Source organism: Drosophila navojoa, chromosome 3 (assembly GCF_054131105.1).
Source record: "Drosophila navojoa isolate 15081-1374.11 chromosome 3, UAZ_NAV_1.0, whole genome shotgun sequence".
In the NCBI taxonomy this organism is placed as follows: Eukaryota; Metazoa; Arthropoda; class Insecta; order Diptera; family Drosophilidae; genus Drosophila; species Drosophila navojoa.
The window spans coordinates 30,338,579-30,359,108 of NC_142891.1; the positions used below are offsets into that span (position 1 = coordinate 30,338,579).

Below are 20,530 nucleotides of genomic sequence, written 5' to 3' on the forward strand. Positions count from 1 at the left end.
TTAGTGAAAAAATCTCATACCAAAATAAGTGCGCTGCGAGCCCTCAAACGAAAATCATGCGTTTTTATATGAAGCTTAACTGCGCGCCTATTTTTTCACAATTTCTATTTTTCATAAAATTTCTGATTTGGCCTCGGTGCCGCTCAATTCTATATGAGCATTGTTAATTCGACTAGGTTTTTTTTTTTGGCACTCATGCAGTCCTCTAAAATGTATGTACATATGTACATATATAAGGTTGATTGTGTGGGTACGCATGCGATGCGATGCTCACAATTATAGAATAGCACTTGTAGAAGCGAGTGTGTGCTTATTTGCGTTTACATGTTCGTGTGTGTATGTGCATGTGTGTAAGCATGGGACGTGAACATTAGATGCCTACCTTATTTAAGAATTGTATGGACGATTTGATAGAGTCATTAATATATTATAATATTTAATATTATAAAATTATAAATCTTAACGCAAAAGTATTAGTAAAGAAGAAGGAAAGTAGTACAGATATTGCAAGAAATAGTGAAAAGAGCAAAGAATAAGAAATAAAAGTACATGAGTTAAACGAGAGACAAAAAGGAATATAGAATATAATCGAGAATTCACTATACAGCATTGGCAACGAAATGTATACCAGTGCTTATGCCTCGGCATTGCGAGTGGTTTCCCTAAGGTAATTTAATAGATAAGATTTTTTTTTAGAAAGAGAGAGCTCTAAGGAAAATACGTGATAATATTTATTGAAATTAACATATAGAACATAAAAAGCACTATGCAAAGAATAATCCGTAGTGCACACAGGTAAATGAAGCGGACGATAAAATTAAGACGCATCAACAAAGAGGACTGTCCCAACTGAGATCCCTTAAGGCAAAGAGAAGAAACTGTATTTGGACCGGTTCGATACGATCCTGATGCAGTTTGTGTTTAGGAGACCATCAACTGAACAATATCTAAGATAGGACGCACAAGCGAAATAAATAATTGCTTTGTAATAAACGGATCTTCAAATTCCTTAGCCCAACGTTTAATAAAGCCAAGCACACTTTTGGCTTCATTTATGATGGTAGAAATATGAAGAATAAAACTAAGTTTACAGTCGAAAAAAAAACCAAGAACTTTGACTGTAAAGATGCGTTTTAAGTAAATGTTATTAATTTTATAGTAAACAGTATAAGGAATTGTACGACTGAAAGTCACTGTCATACACTTTGAGCAATTTAAGTGCAGCTGGTTTGCCACACACCAATGCTGTAATGCGTTAAGGTCATCTTGAAGGTGTAGAACGTAATCATGATGAATAAATGTATGTGTATACCGAAGCTCAAGTCTCTAGTATTTGATATACGACTTTTACAAAGATGAGGGTGAGGGGGTGGATTTAGGGGCGGAGGGTAAAATTTAACAAAAACCGAAATTTTTAAAAAAAGTTGAAGCTCTTATATCTTCTGAAATCGACGCGTTCAAACATACGGACGGACGGACGGACGGACAGACAGACAGGGCTAAATCGACTCAGCTCGTCGCCCTGATCAAGAATATATATACTTTGTGGGGTCTGCCACGCCTCCTTCTGCCTGTTACATACATTTTAACAAAACCATTATACCCTGATTTCCCATTTTCAATGGGTTCAGGGTATAAAAAGAGAAAAGAAGAGAGAATGACCACCCTGAGGTCTACCAGACGAAAAAAAGATGAGTTTAGAAATAGCTGTTCTCAGCAAGACTCTTTGCATTCTTCCCATTAAATAGGATGAAATCCAGGACATGAATCTAGGGGTTCCAGCTTTAGAATTAGTATTTGATGATGTACGAGTCAATTGCTTTACTGAGGTCAGTATAAATAACATCAGTTTGCATTTTTTTAGGAAAACTGCCATTGACAAGGGAAGCAATTTCTAGTAAATTAGAGGACGTTGATCGATTCTGAACAAAACCATGTTGAGATGGTCGAATAATCGATTTGCGAAAATGTTGCAAGCCCGATGTTATAATTTTTTCAAATAACTTCGGAATAGAAGATAATTTTGCAATGCCTCTATGATTGGAAATATCAGATCTTCCACCTTTTTTATATAGTGGAATAATGAAAAATTCTTTCCAAATTGAAGGGAACACAGAGGTTTCCAAAGACAAATTAAACAATTTTAGTAATGATGACTGAAGAGACTGCACTCTTTAATCACACAATTTGGAATATTATTGGCACCAGGAGAGAAAGATGACTTCAATGTCCTAATGGCTGCAGCCAGAGAGGTAGCAGTGACCTTAGGAGCTTTAATAGACCCATATTCAGGAAGTCAATATGGATATGAGTTGTTATAGGGATCAGTAGAAGAAAGTGGATTGAAAAAAATCTGCAAGTAGATAAGAGGACCATGACCAGGATGACAAGTTTTTTCAGCGCCAAGCACAAATGTAGACGGCAAACCAGAAGACTTGCGCTTTAAGTTTACAAATGAGTAAAGTTGTTTAGGATCTCGAGAAAACTGACGTTTGCGCCGTATGAGATAATTCTCACAACAACGAGTATTTAAGAGATTGAAATTAGACTTGGCTATGGAATATCTGGTCTAAACCAGTCGACACTAGAACCAGACTTTTTATAGTTCTTAAAAAATTTAGATTTAATGTTTCTTAAATTCGAAAGAGTCTTAGTGAACCAAGACGGTTCGAAATACGGCAGAGAGGGACGCACACATCCAGAATACAGTTTAAAGTTGTATAAAAAAGCGATACTGCCAAATTAATATCAACCGACTCAAATAAAAGATGATTAGAAATAGAGTGAATCTGAAACAGAGACAGGATAAATAATTCATCAAAAAGATAGTGATCAATTGTCGGAATAAAGTAATTTTCATTACAAGTTGCTGGCTAAGAAGTGTTGGGAATATTAAAATCACCCAACACAAGAAGTAAGTCTCTATCATTTACATGTTCATAAACTTCTTTAATACAATTAATATGTTGAGCATAAACTTGTACATCAGAAGAGGGAGGGATACAGGAACATGTTAATTTAACCCCTTAAATCTCCGCATCATGAAGGGACGAAAGGTAAACACTTCGGAGAGGATACTGGATTTAACCGAAATTAACACACCACACTCTGCGCATCGAACGATCGAGTCTATAAGTAGTGAAATTACTTGAAAGAATTTCACTGTTATGAATATTATTACATAGCTATGTTTCAGTGAATGCCATAATATCATATTGTACATTGAAGCTATGCAAGAATAGACTTACATTTTTATTATTATTATTATTATTATTATTATTAAGAAGTTACAATTAATATAAAATTAACTCTAACTTAAGGCTAAGCACTGGCAGCAGGGGCCTTCGGCAGGATGGTGTTTATTGTGATTATATCTTATCTTAAATTAGTATATACAGATTTTATTTATAATAGCATTATTTCTATATTATACATTTCATTTTATTTTTATTTAATTTTCTTCATATGAGGTGGTATGTATTAGATTTTTTAAGAAACTCAATTATCTTACGGATGTTAATCTCGGTTGGGTTTGCTAAGATTGATAAGGGGCAGGTGTTTTGGAAGATTTGGGTATGCAGGTTAGAGGTTGCGGGGCAGTCGCAGAGAATGTGTATAATATTAAGGTTTGTGGTTGTGTGACAGTTGGGGCAAGGAGGGGTGTTGTCAGGGTTGTTATAGTGCTGTTGTGTCATTCTTGTGAGGCCTAGTCTTAGCCTTAGATGGCTAGGGATCCAAAGCAGTTTTATTTTTAAATCAGATTGGGTAAGCAGGGTTCTAATAGTTATGGGATAAAAGTTATTGTTATTAATATTGCGGATGGATTTTAAGGATGCGAGAGAGTCGGAGCAAATTATGTACTTTCCAAGTCTGTTTTTGATCAGATTTATTGCATAGAGAATGGCTATGGTTTCAGCTGATAGGATGGATGAATAATGGGGGAGGATGCATCTTTTCAGGATTTCGTTTTCGGTCGTAATTGCAAAAGTGGCTGTGTTGTTTTGTAGAGATCCGTCTGTGTATATGAATTTATGGTTGTTGTATTTCTCTTTGATTTCAAGGAATTGTTGTCTGAATGTGCTTGGTGGTGCCATTGGGGTGTGGTGGTTTTGCTTGGGAGGGGAAGGTAGGGAACGTTGGTTTCTTTACATAATGCTATGGTTTTTTCTATTGTTGACGTCAATTTGTTTCTTTTTTGGCTGTCCTCCTGTTTAGTGTATATGTGGAGCGGTGAGTTTGAGCTATGTAGGAGTGTTTTGTATGCTTTGGCTGTGTTCAGGTCTCTTTTTTGCTCTATTGTAGGTATGTTTTACGCTGTTGAGCGTAGTGCCCCCAGTGATATGCGGATTGCGGCATTAAATAAAGTTTTGAGTTTATTGAGGGTTGATTTGGGAGCATACCCGTAGATGAGCAGTGCGTAGTCGATTTTCGGAATTACTATAGATTTTGGTGGTTAGCTTAGAGCTTGCTAGGCATTTAATGATGTTGAGCTTGTTGTTTAAGGCTGGCAGAATTTGTTTGATGTGCGCGTCCCATCTATATTTATTGTTAATGGTGAGTCCTAAGATCTTTATTTCGGTGACTGCGGGGATAGGGGTGTTGTTGCATGATATGCTGCAGATGCAGTTTTGCTTGCGGCAAACATGAAGGTGTTGCCACTTTTCTACTGATAGTGCTGCTCCTGAATATGAACACCACTCACATATGTTGGAAAAGAGTTGGTCGAGGTTGTAGGATTGATTTTTTTGTTTGCTAAGAGGGATGATAAGGTAAAAGTCGTCGGCGTAGGCGGTGAAATGGATTTCGTTTTGTACGCTGATTATGTGGGAGAGTCTGTTGTAGGCGATTAGGAAAAGGATAACGGATACTGGCGATCCCTGGGGGATGCCGTTTTGAAGAGGATAGGGATTACTTTTGACATTTTTTATTTTAACTACGATTTTTCGGTTTGCTATGAAATTCCGTATAAACTGTATGATTTTAGGTCCAACTTTCCAGCGGTTTAATTGGTCTATTATTGGGTGGACACCGACTCTGTCGAAGGCTTTTGAGAAGTCAAGGGCAATGATAGAGGCGTGCTTCTTACTTCTTAACGACTTCGTTATCAGGTGGTCTGCAAAAACAGAGCGTCTGTAACGGATTTGTCGTACTTGAAGCCTGTTTGGTTGTTATGGATGTAGTTGTTTTTCGATACCAACCACCAAAGGCGCTTGGCTATTATTTTTTCTAAGGTTTTGGATATGCAGCAGTTAAGAGAGATGGGTCTATAGCTTTTATTATAGGAATGACAAGGCTGGTTTTGTAGGATTGTGGGATGGTGTTGTTGAATATAGTATTGAAGAGGTTTGTAATTCTGGCTTTAAGAGGTATTTTTTATCATAGGATAGGAGATTCTGTTTAGGCCGGGAGTTGTACCTTTGAGGGTGTGTAACGCTGCTAGTAGTTCAATCAGTGTGATGGCAGATTCTATTGCTTGTGCTCTAGGGCTGGGTGAGTAATTGATAGAGTTGTCAGCATATTTGCTGGTAATGAAGTTATTGCTAAAGTTTTGGTCGCTGGAGCAGTCGGACCAATGTTGGGCAAACAAAAGGGGGTGTTGGGTTCTATTTTGGATGTGAAGTGGTAGCTTTAGATTTGGATATTTTAAGTTCTCTCCGGAAGAGGGCGTTAGCTCTTTTGTAGTTGAGAAGGTTGTCGGTGGTGCTATTGCGTTTGAAATTTCGCCAAGTTATAAATTTGTTGGACCTGAGTTTGGTCAATGTTTTATTCCACCAGGGGGTGTTTTTGTTGTGGGTGTGGGGTTATTTGTGGTATACTATGGTGAGCGGATCGTAGGATTATTTTAATAATTATTGCAGCTTCTTTATTAATGTTAGAGGTTCTAGGTGTAAGTTCGTTTAGGTCGTTAGTTAGTTTGGTGAATAATGGCCAGTTGGCTTCTTTTATTTTGATGAGGGGACGGGAGAAGTTGTCTGATTGGGGCTGTGGGAACAAGGATAATAAAATTGGAAAATGATCGCTGTCATGAAGGTCATTGATTATTTTCCAATTAGTGAAGGGAGTTAGTTGAGGGGAGCATACTGAGATGTCAATATGTGTGAAGGTATTGTAAGTGGAAAAGTGTGTTGGTGATCCGTCATTAAGTATAGTGAGATTGGCGTTTTGGAGGAACTTCGATAGGGTACGTCCTCTCCGGTTATCTTGGGCTGATCCCCAGCTGTGATGGTTGCTGTTGAAATCGCCTAGGATAATTTGGTTGGTGCTGTTAGTGTGTGGTATATCATTAAGTGAAAATGTTTTGGTGGGAGGGATATACACTGCGCGTCATCAGGTTAGCCCCCCCCTTTACACTCAAAGCTAAATAAAATCTAAACCATCAGAGCTCCATCTTTGAAATTTTTTTATATTATACTCCATTTATTTCTCTTTAAAATACAAAAAGAATGGCTACTGTAACAATAAGGATTATTTTTTAATAATTTTTTTTGTAAAATGTACCAAAAATATGCAACAAAAATTTGGTCATCAGATTAGCGCCCCCTTTATTAAATTCAATTTATTTAAGCTAATGACCAAAAATAACACCGGTATTTTAAGCTATTGTTATTTTTAAGTAATATTAGTAGTGCGTAGTGCCGCCATTGTTTAAAATTACTTAAAAAATTCGATTAGGAATGGAATTATAAAGTTGTTCAATATAATTCAAGGATATGGTTGACCAAGCGTGTTCAATACCTTTGATTAACTCTGTCCTTGTACTATATTGCCTTCCGGACTCATATACTTTCCTGACCAACCATCCCCAGACATTTTCGATGATATTAAGGTCGGGTGAGTATGGTGGCCACTCCATGAGATCAACTTTTTGGCCCTGGATCCAGTACTTCACGGACCGGGCGGTGTGAATTGGGGCTTTATCGTGCTGGAAAGTCCACTGCATGTTTTGAAAAATGTTTTGGAAATGTGGAAAAGCAGTTTTTAAAACGATGTTATGGTCCTGTGCGTTCATACGCGATGTCAAAAATTGAAGCTTGCATGTGCCGTAGTAAGATATTGCTCCCCAGACCATAACCCCCAACACCCGGCTGTGTAACCGGTCCAAGTGATGTTCTTCTTTGCGTAGGTCATGGAAATAATAATTATAGCCATCAGGTCCTTCCAAATTAAATTTTTTTTCATCTGAAAAAACAACATACTGCCATTGGGTAGACCACGTCATGTGCGCTCTGGCAAAACTAATGCGAATTTTTTTTCTCAGCATATTGAGTGCTGGTTTTTTTTTTAATTTCAGTCTCTTTATGTTATTAGCTTTCTTAATTACTCTTTGGACCGTTGATAAGCTCGCCTTAACACCGGTTTTTTCCCTAATCTTAGTGGTTGAGTCATGGGAATTCGAAGCTTCCCGAACTATTGCTCTTCTATCTGCTTGTGAAATCACTTGATTATTGCCGCCTTTATAGTTTTTTCCATAGTTTTCCTTATTTTTAAGAAAATTGCCAATTGTTTTCCTGTGTCTTCCTGTTTTTTCAGCAATTTTATGGAAGGATAATCCAGAATCAAAGTATGCCTCAATCTTTGATTTTTCATCAAAAGATAAAACTGTTTTTTTACCCATACTGTACATTTATTTATTTAAAGATATTGAATACTATGAGCTTCCCAAAAAAATTGGTGACTGTACTTGGCAAAATAAGCAAGATAACTAAAATTGCATTTGGGGGCGCTAATCTGATGACGCAAAATAAATGCACGCATTCTTTGCGAAAATAAAGAAGAATAGAAAATAAAATATAACGGTTCTTCTCTCGCGCTTGATTTTATTATGAGAGACATCTCATATGTTGACAACAAAATCAAAACAAAAACTACGAAGTTGCGTGCAATAGGAAAAGAGAAAAAAGCAAAAGAAGATGAGTGTGAAGGGGGGCGCTAACCTGATGACGCGCAGTGTATATAGAAATAATGTTAATTTTCTTATTAGACATAATTTCGATTCCTAGCGTTTCTATGTGTGTAGGTTGAGCTAGTGTCATGTTCTATGGATTTGTGAACCAATATGGCTACACCGCCAAATCGGTTGGAAGCTGTATTTGTGTAAATTTGAAAGTTTACTGGAGTAGGGGTGGGGATAAATGTATTGTAAAAGTGGGTTTCTTGGAGACATACTATGTGTGGTGAGTATTTTTTTATTATAATTAGCAGTTCGTTATAGTTGTTTCTGTATCCTTTCATATTCCATTGTATTATTTTAAGCATTTCTATATTTTTATGACTTGGGGTCTTGGGTTGAGTATTTGGGTTTGTTTTGAGTTAAAGGTTAAAGTATAGAGTATGAGTTGGTATAAAGTTTGTTTCTATTTACTTGATTTGTTTTAGATGGATTCGCTGTCACTATTGTTTTTATGAAGGTTTTTGTTTGTGGATTTTGGTTTTGTTTTTGTTTTAGAGGGCTTAAAGTTAGTTGCTAATGGCAAATATTCTTAGTTTTAGATCTTCAGTTGACTGTGATAGATATGATTTGTTTTCCGTGTGGGGAAGGTTACCGTCTGTTTCCATATCTTCTGTTACCGTGGAGTTAGGTTGATGTCTTTTATTTATTTCTGTGAGTACCTTCTCCAGGGGGATGATCGTAGATGGAGTGCTTGCTGTTTGCTGCATAGTAATGGTTTGTGTATGTGAGCATTGTGTATTGGTTGAATTTTGTGTTGATGTTGATGTGTTTGGCGTTGGTTGTGCAAGAGTTTTAGCATAGCTGTTTCTCAATTGTTGATTCTGCCTGTTGTGATATATATCCAGTGCGGTTTTGTGATCAACTTTTTCGGTGGTTTTTATTGCAGTTAGCTCTTGTTGTTTGAGGAAGGTGGGGCATTTACGGTGGAGTGGGCTGTGTTGGTGGTCAATTTGTGGGTTATTTTTGCAGTTTAGGCAGTTAAGCGTATTTTTGCAGAGTTCCCCTTCATTTGTGTGTTTTGCTTCTGAGCAGATTTTGCATATTTCGGAGCTCTTGCAGATAGCGGTAGGGTGTCCAAAGCGGAGACAATTTCTGCACCGTAGCGGGAGGGGGATATATGGTCGTACACGGACGGTTTCGTAGCCAATTTTTATTAATTCGGGTAGTTTGTGAGTTGAAAATGTAATTGTTATGAGACCAGTTTTGACAAGTGAGATTAGTTCGTGGTTTGCGTTGTTTGTTTCTTTTTTTATAATTTTGCGCCCTTCAATTACTTTCTGTGGTTTTAATTCTTCAAGTATTTCGCTTTCAGATATATTTCGTAGTTCGTTGCAATATATTACGCCTTTGGTTGTATTTAAAGTCTTGTGTTCTGTGGCAGTGATATCGAGATTATTCATTTTTTTTTTGTCCAATTAGTTTCTGTGCTTGCAGTTTGTTTTTAGTTTTAATAAGCAGGGAGCCGTCTCTTGTTTTTTTACATGTTTCTACTTCTCCTCCGCATGCATAGTCTATATTCTTTTTTATGATAAACGGTGATACTTTTTCGAATGATTCGTTGTCGTTCCGTTTTAGTACAATGTATTTTGGCTCGCTTAGTTGTGCTTTGTAGGTTTTGCTTCTATCGGCTGGTTCGTTCATGGTTGTTGTTTTTGGGCTATTGCCCGGTGTAACTGTTTATGGTGTGGGTTTGTTTTTGTTTCTGTTTGCTTTTGCGATTGATTTTTGTTAGTCGCGCGTTTGCTGATAAGCTTTGCGTTTGCGTAGCGGGGTTTTGTTTTTGTTTTTTGATGCAGCACGTCTTATCTCTTGAGAGGTTGAAGTGATACTGTACATTTTTATAAATCAGAGACAGCTGCGAAGAAGTTTAAAAATTATTTAGTTCTTTGGTACAATGTTTGATGATTTACGGAAATAGGAGTCGATCTGTTACGATTAATGAACAACACGAATTCATGGACAACTACGTGAGGCGGCTAGAAATTAGGGGCTTGAGTTTCAATAGCAGCCTCGACAGAATAACCAATAGATTCAGGAACAGGTGATATGGGATCAATGAAGAATGAAGATAAAGTCTCCAAATGAGAAGGGGGACTCTCGAAATTATACTGGGTTAATATTTCTTTAACTGCTTAAAAATCTTCTTGAGTTCTAAAGATTGAGTCCTTACAGCGCTATACAGGTTAGAAAAATTGATCTATTTTTCGAAACAAATCGGACAAGACCAGCGAAATACGTCTTTTACAAAGGTGAAGGTGAGGGGGTGGATATAAGGGTAAATTTTAACAAAAACCGAAATTGTATAAATATACCTTAATATGTTTTAAATTTGTCTAGCTTTAAAGATGTATTAGATAAAATTTTATATTTAATTTCCAAAAAGTTCGGGACTAGAGGTTTCTAACTTGTTTTCTCTTGAAGAAGAAGACTTAAGAGCGTGGTTAGTGATAGTACAGGGGTGTGTTTTGCGATTTCATGTGAAAGAAAGTGTTAATAAACTTAAAGTTAGGCTATCAGACAAGATTTCCAAATATAGTTGACTTTCATACAAAGATTAACGCGGGATAATATGTTTTGTATGATTAATGATATCATTAATAATTAGTTACTGATTTTAACATGAATATGAACATTTGTTTTGCAGGGGAGAAACCTCATATTTGTTTGGTTTGTGGAAAAGGTTTCAGTACTTCGAGCTCTCTAAATACTCACAGGTAAAAACATATTATAAAGTACAAAATAAATTAAGTAAATAATATCTATAATATTATTATAGACGGATTCACTCAGGTGAAAAGCCCCATGAATGTCAAGTATGCGGTAAAAAGTTTACTGCCAGCAGTAACTTATATTATCATAGGATGACACACATAAAGGTAATAATTCAATTGTTTCAATAGCTTAATATCATAAATAGACTTAAAAAAAAAAAAAAAAAAAAAAAAAAAAAAAAAAAAAAAAAAAAAACAAGTAAGAAAGCTGTAGTCGAAACTGCTCGACTACGAATTCTTCTGAGCCTTTCGGGGAACTGATATTTTAGTAATTTCTTGCATCTTGCTGCTTACGTAAGAAACACACACATAGGCACACACATAGCATATATAAAGATTTATAGGCTGCGCCGTGTGCTTACTACGGAACTTAATTTATTAATGAGTTTTATTATCGATGGAAACTTTTAGAGAGTTCATTGTATTTTTGATATGTATGCATTTGCCAAAACACAGCTGCTTAGTATAAATAATACGCCTTTTACAAATTTATATTCGAGCGTGTGGGTAAATTATAACGAGAATCGAAATTCATCAACCGAGTTGACAATTAAAATATGCCAACTCTAGCTTTAAAGATTTAGGAAATATAATTTTGTAACTGATTTTTGATAAAGATTTTAATCGATAACAAAATAACGGGAAAACTTATAGATATTTTGAAAATAATCTCGATTTGCGCGTGATATATGCACACCGACCTAGAAAAACCAAATTTTAAGTCTCTAGTTCATATGTTCTGAGATCAACTCGTTCATACATACAGATAATTTTGGAATAAACTTTTTTCTCTCATAAAAAAGGAAAAACCTCATAAGTGCTCTTTGTGCGCCAAATCATTTCCAACTCCTGGCGACTTAAAGTCTCACAAGTACGTCCACAGTGGAACCTGGCCATATAAATGTACAATTTGCTTCCGTGGATTTTCGAAGCAGACGAATTTGAGAAATCATTTGTTTTTACACAGTGGTAAGTCAAAATATAATTAAATCAAGTGAGAACAACCCACCCATAATTTGGATCTTGGGTGCTCAACGCACATATACACTCAAAATTTCTTCGACTACAATGATTTCTGGCATAACGGAAAATGTATTTGTTAATGTAAATTAATTTAATATTTTCAAATAATTAAATAAGAACGTTGTGAGTAAGCACTACCAGCTTCAACATACCTGGCTCGGAGTCTGCCAGAACCGTTATATTATTTTTGTGAAAATCAGTAGATTTCAATATAGTCGTTGTACAAAAGAAATTGTCCCCAGTTCGTCACGGCTGACAAGTATACATACGAGCCCCAACCACTAATAATTCGAACAGCATGTTTTTTTTTTGCAGTGTGCAATGTTTAACATACTATATTATCAATACTACTAAAAACAACACGTACCAATGCATTTCGTCTTAAATAAATTTTTATTCTCTTCACGATGAAAAAAAGTTTTGCCCTTTTTCGAAGAACAACAAAAATATGAGTAATTTATTCAAACGGTTTACTTAAGAGATAAGAAGTAATTGACCACTATTAATTCGAACGCTGCGTAATGTGATTTACCATGATACTTAAAGCAATAATTAATATTAGAATTGTGTAACGTCGCCTTTGGCCTGCATTCGCATTTAACTCGTTTTGGCATTGATTTAAACAAATTTTTGCAATGCTCTTGAGTCCCACATCTCTTGCAATTTAATTTTCAAGTCAGAAATATTCCTTTTTGACTCATTTCGAAGCTGGTTTTTCATTATCCACCAAATATTTTATATATGATGGCATCCCAAGACATCCTTTGCCCACTGCAAACGCTTCTTTTTTTGACGAAGCGTAAGCAAGGGGTTTTCCTTGGCCTACGAGTAAGATTACGAGTAAGTTTTTGGGTACGATGCACAGGTAATACGTAAATAAGTGAGCGTACATTTTTAAATACTTAGGGGAAATGCTTAGAAAAAGTACCAAGAGGAAATAGACGAAATATGTAGAGAAAATACTTTAAAAACTTTTTAGAAAAAATCATAAACATACTTGAAGAAATACCTTCAGGAAATATTTAGAAGAATTACTTAGAGGAAACAATTGAAAAAATACTGGCATGTACTACTTGGAGAAATAAAAATATAACAAGTAAGAAAGCTCTAGTCGAGACTGCTCGACTACGAGATCCCCTGAACCCTACAAGCAACTGATATTTCAAAAATAATTAGCAAACACACACGCACACACACACACACACGCATACATACAAATACACGCACACACACACGCATACAAACAAACATTCGCATATACACACACTCACATATACAGGCGATTGCGCTTGGGTTGCGCTGCAGTGTTGGCAATATAATGAAAACTTATTTGTTGAATAATTTAATTTCTAGACGTACGATCGTAATGAAACTTTCAGAACGTAATCATGATGTTCAAATGTATGTGTATACCGAAGCACAAGTCTCTAGTATTTGATATACGACTTTTACACAGATGAGGGTGAGGGGGTGGATATAGGGGCGGGGGGTAAATTTTAACAAAAACCGAAATTGTATAAAATACGTCTTAATATATATTTAAAATTTGGACACTCTAGCTATAATGATGTAGGAGATATAATTTTTTAACTGACTTTCGATAAGGTTTTTTATCGATAAAAAAGTATCGGAATGAGTTATCGTTTTTTAGTGATAAACTCGATATGCGCGCGATATATACGGACATTTTAAAAAAAAGTTGAGGTCTCTAGCTCTTATATCTTCTGAGATCGACGCGTTCATACATACGGACAGACAGACAGACGGACAGGGCCAAATCGACTCAGCTCGTCGTGCTGATCAAGAATATATATACTTTGTGGGGTCTGCCACGCCTCCTTCTGCCTGTTACATACATTTCAACAAAACCATTATACCCTGATTTCCCATTTTCAATGGGTTCAGGGTATAAAAATGGAAGAAATACTTAGACATATTCCTACAGGAAATACTTAGATGAATTTGTGAAGAGCTATATAGGTGTACAATATTAATGTATATGTACGTATTTGCTGTGCGTTTATACCGATCAGCCTTACCGGCTCGCTTCGCACGCACGACGTTTATCGATGACCGTTAGCCGGAGTGCCGGTCGGGTCCAGGTGATAGTAGTGGACACTTTCACTTGCAGGGCAGCAACGGTACTTCGGCCAATGGAAGGTTACCACGGAATTTGGCGGGAATGTGGCGTCACAGTTTTTTTGAGCACGAGCGGCAGAAAGGCTTCGCTCCAGAGCCAAAGGAGCTCCATTAGAGCGCGAAGCAGGGGCTGTCGCTGGACTTTAAAAAGCCACCGGAAGCTCCAAAGGAAACCTTTTCAACGCCTACCAAAGTTAGTATAACAAAACATACTTTATAAGGACCATATCCAATATTTTTTAATTGCAGTCGCGTCCACTCTCGCTTGACAGTTTTGCCAATTATCTGCGACCACTCAGAAGCCAAACTTCGTAAGGATTGGCGACGATCAGCCTTAACAATTTAGGCCAGTTGTCCTTTGTCGCGGGGTGTTATTGCTGATGTTTGGCCTCTATTCGCAATATTATTTTCAGCATTCCCATTTTTTTTTTTTTAATTTGACTTAGGCAAATTTAATTTCTTGCTTATCTCCGTAAGCGTCTTTCCAGATTTAAAATAATCCCTAATCAATACTTTGATTTCTTTACAAATAGGTTTACCACGCACTATCGTTGTTAAACTTTCACTGTATTGTGACATTATTTGCAGATCATAACTAGATAGTGATTCCGTTACATTAGTTGCTTTTGTTTTGCTTTTCTTGAGATTAAGGTAAGCTTACGCAGCGTTCGAATTAATAGTGGTCGATTTTTTCTTATATCTTAAGTAAACCATTTGAATAAGAGCAAAACTTTTTTTCATCGTGAAGAGAGTAAAATTCTTTTAAGACGAAATGCATTGGTACGTGGTTTCTTTAGTAGTATTGATAATATAGTGTGTTAAACATTGCACACTGCAAAAAAAAAAACATGCTGCTCGAATAATTAGTAGTTGTGGCTCGTAGTTACAATGCACTGTAGTGAAGGAAAAAAGTCAACATACACTATCCATTTTACTATATTTCGGGGTTTCGAAATGAAAATAAACAAGTAAAAAGACTCTAGTCGAGACTGCTGGACTAGGAGATACCCTGAACCCTCCAATCTGATATTCCAATCATTCTGTACTCTTATGCATATACATACACTGCTAACTGCGCAGTAAGCAGCGACTGCGCTTGGGCTGCGCTGCAGTGTGGCCAATATTATGAGAATTTATTTGTTGAATAATTTAATTTCTAAATGTACGATCTTAATGAAACTTTCAGAACGTAATCATAATGCTCAAAAGTATGTACATTCAAGTCTCTAGTATTTGAAATGCGTTTTTTACAAATGGAGGGGGCGAAGGGAGGGGGGTGGTTGGTATCCAAAATCTGTAAATTACAAAATGTTTGTATTTATCATATGTACATATATACACGGTAAATCTGAAGTTTTCAGGTCTAAAAGTGTTCAAATGAGACTGAAAAAATAAAATCAATTTTTCGATGATTCTCGATAAAAAAGTTATCGGATGCTTTATCGAAAAAATAAAGGAAACGCGTACTGCGTATGGTATACACGAGTATGCATGCCAAATTTCAGCTCTCTAGCTTTTGTATCTTCTGAGATCGACGCACTCATACAGTCGGACGGACGGACGGACAGACGGATAGGGCTATATCAACTCAGCTCGTCGTCGTGATCAAGAATATATATACTTTATGGGGTCTGCGCTGATTCCTTCTGCCCGTTACATACTTTTACACAAAACCATTATACCCTGATTTCCCATTTTTAATGGGTTCAGGGTATAAAAAGTGGGTATAGCCATTAATAGTAAACATTATTTCCACAAACAAAATTTAAAACAAGTAAGAACGTTGCAGTCGGGCGCTACCGACTGCGGAATACTCATTCACAGTCCGTATACATGATGCTATGTTTACAAAGGGGTATTTATTCTTATTTCAAATTTAATTTGGCTTTTAAAAAATTTGGTACAAAACAATTATGCTTTTTGATTATATTGTAGCTTTTGGTAATTTTTATCGAGTAATCGATAATTATTATATTGATCGTGCACTTTTTGAGTACAAATGTATGGTAATTTTCGTTGATAGCTTTCGGTCACACCTATTGCAGATTCTTAAGCGTTTGCTTACATTACAAAAGCGCGCTTTTTAGCATTCTAAGAATTGCGACTGATTTCAGGATTTTCTAGCTGTTATTGTAGTTTTGTCAGATGACGCTCTGTTATTACCTTATTGTATTGTAGCTACCAGATTGTCAAGCAAAACGATAGCGTGGGTGATAGGGGCGTCGCAAGTGATGTTACAGCGGCGGAGGTTCAAAGCCCCTTTAATGTTGTTTGTTTTTTTTCATACATATTTCGATTTTTATAAAATAGATACTTATTTTATTCTTTTTTCTAATTGAAAAATTTTATAAGTTTAAATTTGTTTCTTCTTAAATAGCCCTCATATATGTATGTACACATTCATGCGTGTATTTGTATGTGTGTATGTATGTACACATAAATGCATACTCTAGCGTTGAAATGAGACTGATTTGTTTTTGCTTTGTTCTTGAATTCCGCTACTCTCATAACAAGAATCTTATTTTTGGATTTCATTTTATTTTTTAATTACAATCGTTGACAGTAGGTGGTGGCGCTGTCAGCAAAGGCGCCGGTTCAATTTGTTTTTGTTCTTTTGACAAACATGACTTGGGTGCGAGTTCAAATCCCGCGGAAAACTCTTTTTTGTAAATTGCAAATTTTGTTATTTTAGCTTCTTTTATATTTTTTAAATATTTAAATTTTATTTTTAAATTTTATAAAAATGTTTCCTTCCGTGTTATCAATGCTTATTAAGCCTCTTTGTATATACATGTACTTACATAGGTAGCTCAAGCATATAAATGTCGCAATTTGATAATACAAATGCCGATTGCCACGCCCCTAGTAGCCGTGGACACCTCATTTTTGGCCAGTTCTTAGAAAGAGCTAACGGTAACGTAAATGCGAAATTTGAATGCTTACGCTCAAAAAATGTGAAAATTACAGGGTATTTTTCGATATGCCACGCCCTCAAAAAGGCGTGGCAATTATTTTTGGGGCATCGATAGAGGAGGTTACTAGTAACTCAACTATCTAAATTTGAAGCTTAGATATATCCACCATAGCTTTTTGGACTTGGCGGATCTACATACCAAATTTCAACTTTCTAGCTCTTCAACTAACATGATTTCTGGAATATCGGAAAATGCATTTTCCGATTTGCCACGCCCCTAGTGGGCGGGTCGGGAAAATTTTAACACTTTATGAATCGGAGTTATACACGAGTAGGTTTTCCAAATTTCAAGTCTCTAGCTTCAATAGCGGCGAAATGAACTGCGTTCATGTGGACAGACGGACGGACAGCAAGACGGACATTGCACAAAACCAATATACTAATTCACTTCGTGAATGAGTATAACAATACTGCGGAATACTCATTCACACCCCATCAGCAATTTAGTAACCAAGTTTAACTCTAATACTGTAGAAAGTTAAGTTTTTCTCGATTTTCCACGCTCCTACTGGGCGTAGAAACTTCATTTTTGCTCAGCTCATGTAACAGGCTAATCGTAACCGTAGCTGCAAAATTTGGATGCTTACGCTCAAAAACTGAAAAAATTACAGGGCATTTTTTGATATGCCACGCCTCTAAAGAGGCGTAAAAATATTATTTGGGGAATCGATAGAGTAGATTACTGGTAACTTAACTATCTAAATTTGAAGCTTCTAGCTCTTAAGCTGTATGATATACATACAAACTTTTGCGGGCCGAGATAAATCCATCATAGCTCGTTGGACTTGGGAGGTCAACCTGCGTATATACACACAAATTTCAGGTCTCTAGCATCAATAATGCCTAAAATATGGCAGAATTTGAAAAATCACTATATCTTCAGGTCCAATTTGCCACGCCCCTAGTAGACGTAGATCTATAATTTTTCCACCTCTCTTTAAAGAATCGAAACAGCATTCTAGAGATACAGTTTTATCCGATTTTCCACGCCCCCAATGGGCGGAGATATATTCGCTATAGTTGGTGATCTTGGGTGATCGACGCGGATCTACATACCAAATTTCAGCTTTCTAGCTGTTCAACGAACATGATTTATGGTATATCGGAAAATGCATTTTCCGAATTCCCACGATCCCTAGTGGGCGCATTGGGAAAACTTTAACACTTCATAAATCGGAGATATACACGAGTATATGTTTCAGACGTACAGTCGGACGGACGGACAGATGGACGGACATTGCACAAATACCAATATACTCATTTCATAACAAGTAAGAAAGCTCTAGTCGAGACTGCTCGACTACGAGATCCGCTGAACCCTTCGAGCAAATGATATTTCAATAATAATTCGCGCACACACACGCACACACACTCAGTCACATTCACAGGCGACTACGTTTGGGCTGCGCTGCAGTGTTGACAATATAATGAGAATTTTAGTTGAATAATTTTCTAGCCGTACAAACTTAATGAAACTTTCAGAACCTTATAATAATAATGTATGTATGTATGTTCGGAAGCACAAGTCTCTAGTATTTGAAATACGCCTTTTTCAAAGGTGATGGTAAGGGAGTTCAGTTTGAAGTGCGGGGTAAATTTAAAAAAAAAAAATGTATATTGTATAAAATGCATCTTAATATTTGTTTTAATTGTGGAGACTCTAGCCTTAAAGATGTGGGAGTTATAATTTTATAACTGATTTTCGATAAGGTTTTTTATCGATAACAAAATAACGGGATTTTTAGCTATAAAGTCTCTAGCTCTTATATCTTCAGGAATCGACAAGTTCAAACATACGGATTGGACAGACAGGCGGGCAGGGCTAAATCGACTCAGCTCGTCGCCCTGATCAAGAATATATACACTTCGTGGGGTCTGCCACGCCTCCTTCTGCCTGTTACATACATTTTAACAAAACCATTATACCCTGATTTCCCATTTTCAATGGGTTCAGGGTATAAAAATCACATTTTTTTTAAATACAAGCTATCTTTAAAAAAGACTTAACTAATTTAATTAATGGCATAGACTGGGCAAAATCAAATACAATAAACTCAATAATATTAGCAGATATTATCAATAATATTATCAGAGCAGATACTAGAAAGAGAAAAAATCGTGTTTTTAAATGCAGAAGAATTGCTAGAATTCAGTCAAAAAACAATTTCAAATAACGGAAAGAATAATAAAAACACGACGTTATTCTTTGAAATTTTCAATTCAACTGAACTTGCAAATGAGTGTCACTTGCAAGCAGTGCAAACAAAAACAAAAAATGAAAACACGTGTAGACATTAATGCAATATATTGCACTAAATAGCCATGCAAAAGTTTGCGTGCAAAACAAAAATTGATTGAAGCAAGTAATTTGCATGCAATATTTGCATTGGTGTGAACATTTGTGCAAACTTTTGCTGCAAATTATTTTTAACTTGCTGCAAATTGTTTGCATCGTGTGTGCCTAGCTGTAGAGTCGCATGTTTTCTGTACTTAGTCGTTTTCTTCAATTTTAGAAACATTGTTTTTATACCCTGAACCCATTGAAAATGGGAAATCAGGGTATAATGGTTTTGTTAAAATGTATGTAACAGGCAGAAGGAGGCGTGGCAGACCCCACAAAGTATATATGTATATTCTTGATCAGGGCGACAAGCTGAGTCGATTTAGCCCTGTCCGTCTGTCTGTCCGTCCGTCCGTCCGTCCGTCCGTCCGTCCGTCCGTCCGTATGTATGAACGCGTCGATCTCAGAAGATATAAGAGCTAGAGACTTAAACTTTTTTTTTTTAAATGTCCGTACATATCACGCGCATATCGAGTTTATCACTAAAAAACGATAACTCATTCCGATACTTTTTATCGATAAAAAACCTTATCGAAGATCACTTAAAAAATTATATCTCCTACATCTTTCAAGCTAGAGTCTCCAAATTTAAAATGTATATAAAGATGTATTTTATACAATTTCGGTTTTTGTTAAAATTTACCCCCCACCCCTAAATCCACCCCCTTACCCTCATCTTTGTAAAAGTCGTATATCAAATACTAGAGACTTGTGCTTCGGTATACACATACATTTTAACATCATGATTACGTTCTGAAAGTTTCATTATGATCGTACGTCTAGAAATTAAATTATTCAACAAATAAGTTATCATTATATTGCCACACTGCAGCGCAACCCCAGCGCAATCGCCTGTATATGCGAGTGTGTGTGTGTGCGTGTGTGTTTTCTAATTATTATTGAAATATCAGTTGCTGGTTCAGGGGATCTCGTAGTCGAGCAGTCTCGACTAGAGCTTTCTTTCTTGTTTTATTTTGTCAATTTCTGGGCTCCACCACTATATGTGATGATTTTTCTTTCTGTTAGGATTGGATGTGGTTATGGCCTTGTTAGCTGGTGCATGACTATTTTGAGAAATTTGGCTGATTCATTAGTATCGTGTGTTATGTTAGTCTTGTGTTAGTACATCTATATTTTCCTGAAAAAATTCCCAGTTCGCTGAATGAAGTTTATATCTATGTACCCTGAACCCATTGAAAATGGAAATCAAATATAATGGTTTTGTTAAAATGTATGTAACAGGCAGAAGGAGGCGTGGCAGACCCCACAAAGTATATATATTCTTGATCAGGGCGACGAGCTGAGTCGATTTAGCCCTGACCGTCTGTCTG

The 20,530-nt window shown here is 36.3% G+C and overlaps 1 protein-coding gene and 1 long non-coding RNA gene across 2 annotated transcripts in view; both read left to right on the top strand.

The window, feature by feature from the left end:
- The window catches only part of LOC149091999 (uncharacterized), a 133,602-nt gene that overhangs the window by 25,397 nt on the left and 87,675 nt on the right, over positions 1 to 20,530 (top strand). The window lies entirely within an intron of this gene.
- The window catches only part of LOC115562874 (uncharacterized), a 32,835-nt gene that overhangs the window by 6,574 nt on the left and 5,731 nt on the right, over positions 1 to 20,530 (top strand). The window contains exons 4-6 of the mRNA XM_089257678.1: positions 10,596 to 10,665; positions 10,728 to 10,827; positions 11,526 to 11,691. Coding sequence (XP_089113804.1) covers positions 10,596 to 10,665; positions 10,728 to 10,827; positions 11,526 to 11,691 — 336 coding nt within the window. The remainder of the gene's footprint in view (positions 1 to 10,595; positions 10,666 to 10,727; positions 10,828 to 11,525; positions 11,692 to 20,530) is intronic.